Source organism: Equus quagga, chromosome 4 (genome assembly GCF_021613505.1).
Source record: "Equus quagga isolate Etosha38 chromosome 4, UCLA_HA_Equagga_1.0, whole genome shotgun sequence".
In the NCBI taxonomy this organism is placed as follows: Eukaryota; Metazoa; Chordata; class Mammalia; order Perissodactyla; family Equidae; genus Equus; species Equus quagga.
Genome location: NC_060270.1, coordinates 123,180,162 through 123,194,113, shown reverse-complemented (window position 1 = coordinate 123,194,113; position 13,952 = coordinate 123,180,162). Strand labels below are relative to the sequence as shown.

General features: G+C 34.9%; 1 protein-coding gene across 1 annotated transcript in view; it reads right to left on the bottom strand.

Moving 5' to 3' along the window:
* The window catches only part of FSIP2 (fibrous sheath interacting protein 2), an 86,310-nt gene that overhangs the window by 58,412 nt on the left and 13,946 nt on the right, over positions 1–13,952 (bottom strand). Inside the window, exons 8-9 of the mRNA XM_046659863.1 lie at positions 7,705–7,825; positions 5,133–5,222 (exon numbers count right to left, since the gene is read on the bottom strand). Of these exons, the coding sequence (XP_046515819.1) occupies positions 5,133–5,222; positions 7,705–7,825 (211 nt within the window). The remainder of the gene's footprint in view (positions 1–5,132; positions 5,223–7,704; positions 7,826–13,952) is intronic.

Here is a 13,952-nt window from a genome sequence, read left to right as displayed (position 1 = left end):
TTTACAGGAAATGCAGAAAAAAATGACATACATAATTACACTATATAGATGCAATCAGCAAAAGCCCAGTCTGTTAGGAACTCTACAGGACAAGCAACTGTTTCTCCAACAAATAAACTATAATTCAAAAAATCAGGAGAGGAGGCAGAGGGACACATGGAAGAAGAACCTATAGATTAAAAGAGACTTAAAGATATAAACTGTTGCAATGTATGTCAATGTAGATTCAAACTAATATGAAAATATTTTTGTGACATTTTTGAGATTATTGGAAAGTTGAATAGTGATTAAATATTTGACTACATTAAGGAATTATTAATTTGTGCAATGTGATAATGGTATTGTGGTTATGCATTAAAAATAATCCTTTTAATACATATTGATAGATGAAATCATATTATGTGTGGGATGTGCTTTAAAACAATATGGCAGCAGGGAGAGGTTGAGGGTATAGACAAAACAAAATTGGCCATGAGATATTGTTGAAGTTGAAGGATAGGCACAAAGGATTCTGCAGGGTTTTTTTTATGTTTGAGAAAACCTATAAAACTCATTAACAAAGCTGTGGAAATATTTTCCACAAATAAGACAAAAGATTAATGTCTTTGCCACATCGAAGAGAACTCATATGAATGGACCTCAAATAAAAAGTAACAAAACGTATAAACCATGAAGAAAAAAATGTAAAATTGTATTACCTTGAATTAAGAACTTCTGTACATCAAAAGATAAAAAGAGAGAATAGAAACAAATCACAAATTGGAAGAAGATATTTGCTATGCCATATATGTGTATATAATAGATGAGTGTCTAGTATGACTAAAAAATCTTTCAAATCCATAAGAAAAAAGAAAAACAACCCTACTAGGAAAACGTACAAAAGATTTGAAAAGATAATTTCTCAGAAGAGGAAACATTACCCAGAAATCCCAAATCTAGCCCCATAATCCCTAGATAATATCCTGTCCATGATGGCCAGGAGATATATATATATATATATACACAAGAATGTTCAGTGCAATAGTGTTGAAATAAATACAGCAGAAAAACTGATGTATAAATTGTGATATATTCGCACATTGGGATAGGATCAGTAATGAAATGAAGTAAAATGCCAGGTAACAGATAGATGAAAGTTTTGAAACATAATGCTGACTGTAAAAAGCAAAGCACATAAGACTAGATACAGTATCATATCAATTACATTAAAATAACTTAATAATGGTATATATATATGTATATGTCTATATGTGGTTTAAAGATACACATTCATGTAGTAAATATGTTTTAAAAATAATGGTTATGATAATCAACGGATTTGGGTACTAGTTCCCTTTGTGAGGGAAGGAGGTCTGCTTAAGGGAAATTTGGCAAAAGATATAAACTTAAAAGTTTAAAGAAACTCAGTGAACAGGAGAGAAAAATGACAAAACAAATCCACACCAAGACATATCATAATCAAATTTCTAAAACATATCCCCCTCCCAAAATCTTAACAACCAGAGAAAAATGTCACATTACTTACAGAGGGTCAACAATTTGAATATTTCAGATATCTCATCAGAACCATGGAGAACACAATGAAGTGGAACAACAGTTTTAAAGTTCTGGGAAAAAAAACTGTCAACTTACAAGTCTCTATCAAGTGAAAATGGTATCATTCAGGAACAAAGGTAAAATAAAGGCATCCTTAGATAAAGGAAACTATAATAACTCAGTACCAGAAAATCTGTTCTAAAAGAGATACTAAGGGAGGTTCCTTAGACTGAAGAAAAATGATACCAGAAGGAAACCTGGGACAGCAGGAACTAAAGGGTAACCAAAATGGTAACTATATGAGTAAATATAATAGACTATGCTTCCCCTATTACGTTACTTAAAATAAAACTCATTACATTGCCTGAGTGGATGTTTGACGTATGTAGATGTAATACACAAGACAACTACAACAAAGGGGAGGGGAATAAGGAGACACATATGGTGGCAAAGTTTCCACATCCACTTAAAGAGGTAAAACATTTATTCATAGTTGATTGTGAAACAATCACTAAGTAAAAAAAAAACAGCCATGGACAATTGGAAACCAAATTTCCAAAAAAATGAAGTTCTTATGTATGAATATAACACAACATATACAAGATCTCTATGCTGAAAACTACAAAACACTTATGAAAGAAAGCAAGCCCCATCTAACCTAATAGAGAAGATGTCATATTTATGGATTGGAAGACCCTGTGCATGGTAAAGATTTCTTTTTTCCTTAAGTTAATCTATAGATTGATTTAATGTACTTCATTCAAAAATCCAAGCATATTTTTGTAGACAAGCTAATTATAAAATTTATATGGAAGAGGCAAATGAATTAAGGTAGCCATAAAAATTCTGAAGAAAAATAAAGTTGGTAGAATCATACTACCTGATTTTAAGACAATAAAAAGCTACAATAATCAAGACAGTGCAGTATTGGCAAAGGGATAAACACATAGATAAATCAATGGAACAGAAAATGAAAAGGCAAGTCACAGACCAAGATAAAAGATTTGCAAATCACATCTCTGAAAAAGACTACTATTCAGAATATATAGACAAGTCCATGAAACTCAACAGTAAGAAAACTACCCAATTAAAAATTGAGCAAAAGTCTAGGGGTCAGCCCCAGTGGCCTAGCAGTTCAGTTTGGCATGCTCTGCTTCCACAGCCCCGGTTTGGTTCCTGGGCGTGGACCTACACCACTCATCTGTCAGTGGCCATGCTGTGGCAACAGCTCACATACAAAAAGAGGAAGATTGGCAACAGATGTTAACTCAGAGCAAATCTGCCTTAGCAAACAAAACAAAAAAAGAGCAAAAGTCTTCAACAGATACTCCACTAAGCAGGATTTAAAAAAGGCAAACAGCATATGAAAAGATCTTCATCATCATTAGCCATCAGGGAAATTCAAATGAAAACCATCGTGAGATACCACTACATCTATCAGAATGACCAAAACAAAAATTACTGATAATACCAATGGTTGCAAGGATGTATAGCAAATGGATCTCTCATGCATTACAGATAGGAATGCAAAATGTTACAGCCACTCTGGGAAACACTTGGGCATTTTTTAATAAACTTAAACATACACTTACCATATGACCCAACAATCCCTTGTTCACATAAAAAGCTGAATGTGAATACATCTAATCTTTCTATTCATAATCACCAGAACCTGGAAACAACCCAAATTTGCTTCAACTGGTGAATGCATAAACAAACTCTGGTGCATACATACAATGGGATACTACTCAGCAATGAAAAAGAGTAAATTACTGCTACATGCAATAACTTGAATGAATTTTTAAGGTATTATGCTGGATTATCAAAAGGTCAAATACCATATAATTCCATTTATAAGACATTCTCCAAAGGAAAAAGAACTATAGTGATGGAGAACACATTTGTGGTTACCTGCTGTTATTAGTGGTTACCTGCTGTTATTAGTGGGAGGGAGGAAGTTGTGACTACAAAAGGAAATTTCTGGAATCTTGGAACTGTTCTTATGTGATTGTGGTAGAGGTCATACAAATCTATACATGCGTTAAAATTCATGCAATTGTAAAAAAAATCCATTTTGCTTTAGGGTAATTTATAAACCAAAATAAATGCCTCAGGATCTTTTTTTGAGAATGAATAATAGAAACACAAGATCAGAAGCACGGAGGACAGGGAATTCAGAGCTCTGAACTCTGCTTGGAGAGTTGCCTGCTACAAAATGTGAGGCAAACTGCCCATAAGAGTGTAAAGGCTGTGACACTGTACAAAGCTCATACTCAGGGTTCAATGATGAAATGGAAACTAAGAAGGTTTAATTACGGTGAATGGGAAAGAGGGGCAGTTCTAATAATACATAGCAACTTGTCACTACTGTATATTCCTAAAATTGACAAAAAAGAATGACTCACATGCCACTCTCTTAGAGTGGAGAGTAAATATAGACAGATCCCACCCCCAGATATGTTATCAATATAGTTTCATCTTTTGATGGAATATGTCTCCCACCTGTGCTTAATTAAATTTATAGGTTTGATCTCTGGACAATTGTCACAGATAGACTGGTAGCCTGTGAGGCTGAAAACAATATTTTTTGTCCACCATCCTTTCCTCCAACACCACTGAGATTTTTTGACAACAGTAAGACCAGTCTGGGCTGCATTAAACACTAGTTTTAGAACATCACTCTGCATGAGATAACTACTTTAGAGACTGAGAATTTAGTTTTTATTGTCTACATTTAATAGATGTGGGGCTGGTGTTGTCATAATTGTGTGTATTGTAATAACTCTTTGGTGTGTTATAAAAAATCTTTGGACTTTAAAAATGGGACCCATAAAGCTTAGAGTTGAATTAACTCAACCTGAGTGGTCCTGAGAGTGGACGACAGCCTCGGTTAAGGCAACTCTGTCTCTCCCCAGGGTTCTGGGTCTTGATGAAACTAATCGAATTACATACTCAGGGAGGAAAGATTTTGGACTTTTTTCCTTTGGATTTTAATTGATAGGACAAAGGGTTTCACTTTCACACTTTAATTTTTCCCTGGAAATTTAAGAGTGGGAAGAAATTTGTTCGGTTTTGAATAGTCTTATACTATTGATAGTGTATTATTTGGAGGAGTCTTTTGCTGTCATTTGAGTTCTTGGTCTACACTAGTGAGCTCCAACAGATAACAGGTTAAGTAACATAGTGTGAGATAAACAATAAAGAAACTGATATTTCAATAGGGTTCACAGTAGCTCTGGCGTTAATGTACTTAATTGCTGACCCACTTTAGAGTTTTCTAAAGTCATTTTGAACCTTATAAAAATTATTTTGGAATTTGTTAGGTTTCATGTAATGTTCTTTTAACAGCAATAAACCCTTCATTTAATTTTTCTAAAATGATGATATACTGTTAAGTTCAAAACACTAAATCAGTAACTAGAGATCAAATTCTGAAAGCAATAGAGGTTGTATCATTGTTGTACATGTATCACTCTAAATCAGTCATCTGATAACAGAGAACAGGGGATTTATCTGCATTTAAGAAAAAAAAGCCTTCCAAACTCAGTCTTTCCCCAAATTACTATTTAGTATTTCTTATGACAATATTCAATTACCGTATCCTCCTTTATTTGCTGTCTGATCAGTAACAGAGTAAACTAACTTTACATCTTCAGAAAACTTCTTTTTCTTCTTTGGAGAAGAAGCTAAAAGAAATATAAGAAAACATTTTTTTTAAGGTATCCTTTTTTTGTGAGGAAGATTGGCCCTGAGCTAAGATTTGTTGCCAATCTTCCCTTTTTTTTTCCTTTCCCCAGACCCCCAGTACATAGCTGTATATGCCAGTCGTAGGTCTTTCTAGTTCCTCGATGTGGGATGCCACCACAGCATGGCTTGATGAGCCACAGTGTATAGGTCTGCACCCAGGATCTGAACTGGCGAACCCCAGGCCACTGAAGCCAAGTGTGCGAACTTAGCCACTATGCCACTGGGTTGGCCCCAGAAAACATTTATTTTTAATAATGGTGATGAAAGAATTACTCAGGATAGTCTCCCACTGGAGCAGATTCACCTAATATTCCCTTCATCTCTCATGCTCTCTCTCCCTCTAGACGCTGTCTACTTGGTGGAAGATGACAACATTACTATAGAGGTATAATTCAATTTCAATTATGAAATAGATATTCTTCTGTCATTTTGATAATATAAATTAAATTCACTTGTATCTTACTTCTTCAAAAGAGGGGATCGGAGGAAAAACATGTTTAAAATGTCTACTTGGGGGCTGGCCCCATTGCCTAGTGGTTAAAGTTCTGGGTGCTCTGCTTTGGCGGCCCAGGTTTTGTGGATTTGAATCCCAGGCATGGACCTACTCCACTCAACAGTTATGCAGTGGAGGCATACAAAAAATAGAGTAAGATTGGCACAGATGTTAGCTCAAGGCTAGTCTTCCTCACCAAAAAAAATAATAATAAATAAAATAAAATGTCTACTTGAAATTCATTTCTTATTCAATGAGAAGGTTAACAGTTGGAAATATAGGGATGTATGTAGTTACTAAAGTGATTTCTTTTCTGAAGCATGAGATTGCTCTCATTATCTTAATGAATTGAATAGATCGAATTAGTCCATTCAGCAAACATATATTTAGTGTATGTGTGCCTGTGTGTGTGTCCCCACACGCATATGTACAGTACTAGATGCTCTGTGGGACACAAAGGTGAGAGTTACAACATTATGGGTGAGTAAGACAGTGTGAAGTACATAATAAGTGTATTAAGAATGATACAAGCACTACAGGGACTCAAAGGAGAGGGATCTTCAAATTAGAGTTATTAAAAAAGACATTACAGAGTGTCATTTACAGTGGAGCTTAAAGAATTGTAGGATTTGAATAGAGGGACAGTGAGCACGTCATCCAGGCTGAGGAAATTGGATAAAGAGGCAAAGAAGAACAAAAGGTAATTTGTGTTTTAGGAAGGGTCAGTAGTCTCATTTGATCGGATGATGAAATAAATTGCTTACTATGAGCTAGAACTTTTGGGCTCTTTATGGGAATTACTTAGGAGTATTCTCTTTGTTTTCAGATGATGGAAGTGTGGCTCAAAGAGGTTAAGTGCTTTGTCCGAGCTAAGTGCATGCCGAGACAAGGGTAAAGCAGGATGTGGACTGCAGCAGTTTTGCCCCAGAGCCTATGCCCGTCACCCCTAGACCACAGCTTCTTTCTTCCAGGAGGTAGTGTGAAATAAAGTTAAAAAGTCAGGTTTGGGTTGGACTCTAGGTGGTGATGAATAGTTGCCTAAGAAGTCTGAGCTTCAGTTAAGAGGTACTGGGGATCTTTAAGTTTTGGGGCCAGGAGAAGAAACCAGGAGAACAGAGTTTTAAATGTAATTACATAGCAGTGTAAAAAAATGGATTTTGAGGTAGGTAAAAATAAGAGCCTATGGAGACTAGTTAGCAATCTGCCAGAGTGACACAGGGAGGTTCTCACCTAGAAATGGGCTTGATGGGATGGAGATGGGACTAACGGGATGCTACGATGATAACTGTGTGGAAAAGGATCATGCTCTTTCCTGATACTACAGTACCACAACTAATTAAAACAAGTCTCCTTTTTTGCATTCTGCCATGAAATTTTAACTAATGTCATTCATTAATTTAATAAATTCTACTATAGTCTTATGTTATAAATAAAAGGAAGCTGGTAGAGATTGAGCATAGCAAAGTCATGACTTGAAGTTCCTCCTTTATACTTTCTTCATTTCCTTCTTTTGCTCCTTCCTTTCTTCCTTTTTTTCCTTCCTCCCTTTATTTTTTCCTGGTACTGTCTATTCTTTCTGGCTGGCAACATAGTAGAACATCAAGTTGATCTGTAATAACAATTATCTTACACACAAGTTTTTAAAGTTTCAGTACCAAAAAATACATCATTTTAAGTATAGGGAAGTTGGTTAGAACTGCAGTATAAGTAAGCTTGTCTACCGAACCACTTGGTAAGATAAGTTTGTCTTAATTTTTACATATACGTCTACTTTTCAACTTGAATTTTAATAGGGAAATGCTTAGAACCATGCCCGGTATAAAGCAGACAGCAAGTGTAAACAGAGTTTTACAAAAAGATTTTTGCATAAATACATCGATAAGTACTTTCTACATAGCTACATCATCTTTGAATGTTCTCACGTTCACAATATGTTCCATCTTGTCCTCTGTAATCAAATGTATTTTTTCTCCTCTCATCTCTTTTAAAGCCATTTTCTTGAATTTTCTGTAAGTGATAAGCCATTTTTTTCTCTAGAAGGGCTTGTTTCTAGAATTAAAGAAAATATATTGGTTAATACCAACTTGCTATTAGAAATGCAAAACAGATATTTAAAATGTGACAGCATAGAGTCATGTGCTGCATGACGACATTTCAGTCAACAGACCGTATATACAGTGGTGGTCCCTAAGATTAGTGCCATATAGCCTAGGTGTGTAGTAGGCTATACCATCTAGGTTTGTGTAGGTACACTCTATGATATTCGCACAACAACAAAATCGCCTAACAATACGTTTCTCAGAATGTATCCCTCTTGTTAAGCGACGCATGACTATATTGAAAATGAATAGTCATTCCTGTTTTGTGACTTGCAGGGTTATGCTGAGTACAAATTTGGGAGGGTAGTAAGGGGTAAATTTCCATCTGTGATAAAACATGAAGAATATATTTAACACAGATGAAATTTACCTCACTGCACACCTTCAGGGAACTAGTCTAGTTTCAGATCAGATAGGGTCTCTTAATCCATAGCTATCTTGGTAAGTATAGGCAATTTCTAAATCATCTTCAGTTGGAGGATTCCTGAATGATTTAACCAAAAGTCATTCAGGCCTACCATAAGGAAACATAAGGCAGTACCTGAAATGTGACATCCCTTTTTGAATCTCTGGGCTAATATTTCCCTGAATGTACCAGGAAGGAGACAACTGCACAGAAAAAGAACCACAGACATCCTCAGAGGGCTCCTTAGAGTATTCACCAAGAGAATGGATCAGTACATGTGTGTGAGGAAACTACCCAAGCACACAGAAAGGACCATTCTGAAGGAATAGCAAGAACAGTGCTTGGCACCTACCCATCACGCTTATTCTCACCAGCCACTCTGGAAAAATTTCCTAAGTCACACGGCATTGGGTAGAGTACAAAAATAAGTCTTGCCTCAGTAGTGGAGAATAACTACTCCCAGATTAAGCATGGCTCTGGCCCTGTCTAATAAATCTTGAAAAGCAAGACATAACAATTGAACTATTTCCAAATAAATTATGTATAGCTAAGAAAAAAAGCCAGATAATCTTTATAAGAATACGAAAATATCCAGCATCCAAAAAGTAAAATTCACATTATCTGGCATCCAATCAAAGGATACCAAGCATATAAAGAAGCAGGGAAATATGACCCATAAAATGAGTAAATTAACAAAATTGATCGTTAAGTGACACAAATGTTAAAATTCCAGATATGAACATTAAAACAGATAACATAACTGCATTCCATATATTTACACAGTAGAGACATAGAAGATATAAAAAGGACCAAAACCAGTTTTTTTTTAATGTGTGAGATGAGCAATACAATGGATGCATTAATAGCATAGTAGACACTGCAGAAGAAGAGATTAATGAATCTCTATTCAGGAACAGAAACCATTTAAAAAGGAAAAACGTAGAGAAAAAAATTGCAAAATGAAAAGAGTATCAGAGAGATGTGTGACAACATCAAACAACCTAATATGTCTGTAGTGAGGAGAGAGGGTATAAAAGAAATATTTGATAATAACGTATTCCATCACTGCTTCTGTTCTACATTATACTGAAGGTTCCAGTCAATGAAATCAGACAAGTAAAAAAGGAAAAAGAAATAAAAAGGCATCCACATTTGAAGGAAAGAAATAAAACTACCCTTATTCAGACTACTTTTATACAGACAACATGATCACTTATGTAGAGTATCAATTGGCATCTAGAAAAGCAATACTAGAACTAATAAGCGATTTTAACAATGCAAGGTACAAGATGAATATAAAAAACTGCTTTTCTATATACTAACATCAAATAATCAAAATTTGAAATAAAAAATACAAATTATAATAGCATAAAAACTATGAAATGCCCAGGTATGACTCTATCAAGAGATGCGTAATACCTGTATACTGCAAAAGTACATAACATTGATAAGAAAAATTAAAGAAACCTAAATAAAGGAAGAGATGTATTTGATTCATGAGTTGTAAAACTCAGTACAGTCAGGTACCACATAACGATGTTTCAGTCAATGACAGATGGCATAGACAACAGTGGTCCCGTAAGATTAATACCATACAGCCTACGTATGTAGTAGGCTATACCATCTAGGTTTGTGTAAGTACACTCTATGAAGTTCACCCAATGATGAAACGCCTAAGGACACATTTCTCAGCACCCCATAATTAAGCAATGTATGACTGTATTATCAAGAGATCAATTGTGCCCAAACTGACCTATAGAGTCAAAACAGTTCCAATCAAAATCTCAGCAAGATTTCTTGGAAAAATTGATGAGCTGATTCTAAGATATACATGAAAATGTAAAGGGCTTCGATTAGCCAAAACAACTTCAAAATAGAAGAACAAAGTTGGAAGCCCAGCACTACTGATTTAAGAAATTATTAGGATAGGTTCAAGATGGTGGTGTAGGAAGATTCTGAACTCATCTTCTCCCACGGACACAACAAATATACAGCTACATATGGAATAAATCCCTCTGAGAAAAATCTGAGAATTAACTGAACACCTGGTCTGCAACAACGAATAAAAGGGCCACATTGAGACAGGTAGGAGAGGCAGAGACATGCTTTCGCCAAAGACCCCACACCTAACGTGGTAACCCATAATTGGGAGGGAGCTCAAAAAAACAAATAAACTCCATTTAGAACTTCCCTCTTAGAACTGCTTTTGCTGCATCCCAAAGATTTTGGTATGTCATATTTCTATTTTCATTTGTCTCCAGGTATTTTCCGATTTCTTCTTTGAGTTCTTCAATGACCCATTGGTTGTTCAGTAGCATGTTGTTTAATCTCCACATTTTTGTAGTTTTTTCTAGTATTCTTCTTCTAATTAATTTTAGTTTCATACCATTGTGATCAGAGAAGATGCAAGCATCCAATTATGATAAAAACACTGAACAAAGTGGATATAGAGGAAAGGTACATAAACATAATAAAGGCTATATATGACAAACCCACAGGTAACATCATACTCAATGGTGAAAAGTTGAAAGCTTTTTAGCTAAGATCAGGAACAAGACAAGGATGCCTACTCTCACCTCTTTTCTTCAACATAGTAGTGGAAGTCTTAGCAAGAGCAAGGACGTAAGAAAAAGAAATAAAAGTCATCCAAATTAGAAAGGAAGAAGTAAAACTGTCACTATTTGCAAATGACATGAAACTATACATAGAAACCCAAGACTTCACCAAAAAACTGCTAGAACTAATAAATGAACTCAGTAAAGTATCAGGACACAAAATCAATATACAGAAATTTATGGCATTTCTATACACTAACAACAAACTATCAGAAAGAGAAATTAAGAAAACAATTTACAATTGCATCAAAAAGAATAAACTATCTAGGAATAAATTTAACCAAGGAGGTAAAAGACCTGTACACTGAAAGCTGTAAGACACTGATGATAGAAATTGAAGAAGACACAAATAAATGGAAAGATATTCCATGTTCACAGACTGGAAGAATTAATATTGTTAAAATGTCTATACTATCAAAAGCAATGTACAGATTCAAGGCAATCCCCATCAAAATTCCATTGGCATTTTTCACAGAACTAGAACAAATAATTCTAAAATTTGTATGGAATCACAAAAGAGCCTGAATAGCCAAAGCAATTTTTTTGTTTTGTTTTGTTTTTTGTTTTTTTATGACAGCCAAAGCAATCTTGAGAAAGAAGAACAAAGCTGGAGGTGTAACACTCCCTGATTTCAAATGATACTATAAAGCTACATTAATCAAAACAGTATAGTATTGCCATAAAAACAGACACGTGGGGGCCAACACTGGTGGCCTAGCAGTTAACTTCAGTATGCTCTGCTTTAGTGGCCTGGGTTTGGTTCTCAGGTGAGGACCTACACTGCTCTATTAGCAGCCATGCTGTGCTGGCAGCCCCATACTAAAAAACGGAAGACGATTGATATGGCTATCAGCTCAGGGCAAATATTCCTCAGCAAAAAGCAAAAACAAAAACAAAACCAGACACACAGATCGATGGAAGAGAATTGAGAGCCCAGAACTGAACTTACACATATATGGACAATTAATTTATGACAAAGAAGCCAAGAACATACAATAGAGAAAGGAAAGTCTCTTCAATAAACGGTGTCAGGAAGACTGGACAGCTACAAGCAAAAGAATGAAACTGGACCGTTATCTTACACCATACACAAAAATTAACTCAAAATGGATTAAAGACCAGAAACCATAAAATTCCTAGAAAAAAACAGAGATGGTAAGCTCCTTAATATCAGTCTTAGTGATGACTTTGTGGATCTGACTCCCAAGGCAAGGGAAACAAAAGCAAAAATAAACAAATGGGATTACATCAACTAAGAAGCTTATGCACAGCAAAGGAAACCATCAACAAAAGGAAGAGGCAACCTACTGAATGGGAAAAGATATTTGCAGATCATATATATGACAAGGAGTTAATATCCAAAATATATAAAGAACTTACACAATTCAACACCAAATAAACACACAACCCAATTAAAAAATGGGAATTGGATTTAAATGGACATTTTTCCAAACAAGACCTACAGATGGCCAACAGGCACATGAAAAGATGTTTAAGATCACTAATTATTAGGGAAATGCAAATCAAAACCACGAGATATCACCTCATAACTGTTAGAACAGCTATTATCAAAAGGACAGGAAATAACAAATATTAGTGAGGATGTAGAGAAAAGGGAACCCTCATACACTGTTTGTTGGACTGTAAATTGGAACAGCCACTATAGAAAACAGTATGGAGATGCCTCAAAAAATTAAGAATAGAACTACCATATCATCCAGCTATTCTACTTCTGGGTATATATTTGAACACAAAACACTAATTCAAAAACATATATTCACCCCTATGTTCATTGTAGCATTATTTACAATAGCCAAGACATGGAAACAACCTAAGTGCCCACTGATGGATGAATGGATAAGGATTTTGGTATACATATTCAATGAAATACTACTCAGTTGTAAAAACAGAATGAAATCTCGCCATCTGTGACAAGATGCATGAGGATATTATTCTACGGGTAATATTCTAAGTGAAATGTCAGATGGAGAAAGACAAATATCAAATGTTTTCACTCATATGTGGAATCTAAAAAACCAAAACAATGAACAAACAAAACAAAAACAAACTCAGAAACAGAGAACAGATTGGTAGTTCCCAGAGGGGAAGAACTTGATTGAGGGGAGGGGAAAATGGGTGAAGGAGGTCAATTGCATGGTGCAATGGTGTATGATGGATGCTAGCTAGACTTTTGGTGGTGATCACTTTGTAGTGTATATGGATTTTAAGTAATAATATTGTACACTTGAAACTTTTGTGATGTTATATACAAATTTTGCCTCAATAAAAAAATAAAGAATTATTAAAAGTACAATAATCAAGACATTACAATAGACAAATAGGTCAAAGAGCAGAAAAGAGTCCAAAAATAGACTGATACAATTGACTTTTAACAAAGATGCAAAGGCAAAATCTTTTAAAGATTTTTATAACTGTAATTTAAGCACATAATTTGAAGTAAAAATATATATAATGTCAAATCTGAAGGGAAAGATAAAAATATTAAGAAACACACACAAATGAATTAAAAACCTCTCGTACTAAAACAGGATTCAAAAAAGACAACTTAGAAAAACTCCATTGGAAATATCAATAATCCAAACATCTCTGCCATTAACATGGCTCAAGCAGCCTGCAGTGCCTATTGTCAGTGCTCGTGTCTAATGGGCACTCCCAGTGCCAGAATTTGACCCACTGCACCTGTTGCCATTAAGATTGGCCAGGGCTCATTGAATAATAATTGATATCAGGCAAAAAGTAAGAGGAAAATTGGGGTATTGTGTTGCTCTCCAAAAACAAAGATACTTTCAGAGATGTCTGAAAGACAAAAAGGCCAACTTGTAGAGAACTCCCACTGAAAAAAGTGAAAATTAAATATTAGAAAACAATAATTACAGTAAATTGGACTGAGCTTGCCATATGAACAGTGAATCCCTATTGATACTAAAAGGTACATGTAAACAAAAGTAGAATAAAATATTATCATACATATTTCAATTTCCAATATTTAAAAAATTGCTAGATGGCAGTATATATCAATTTAACCAAATTATGTA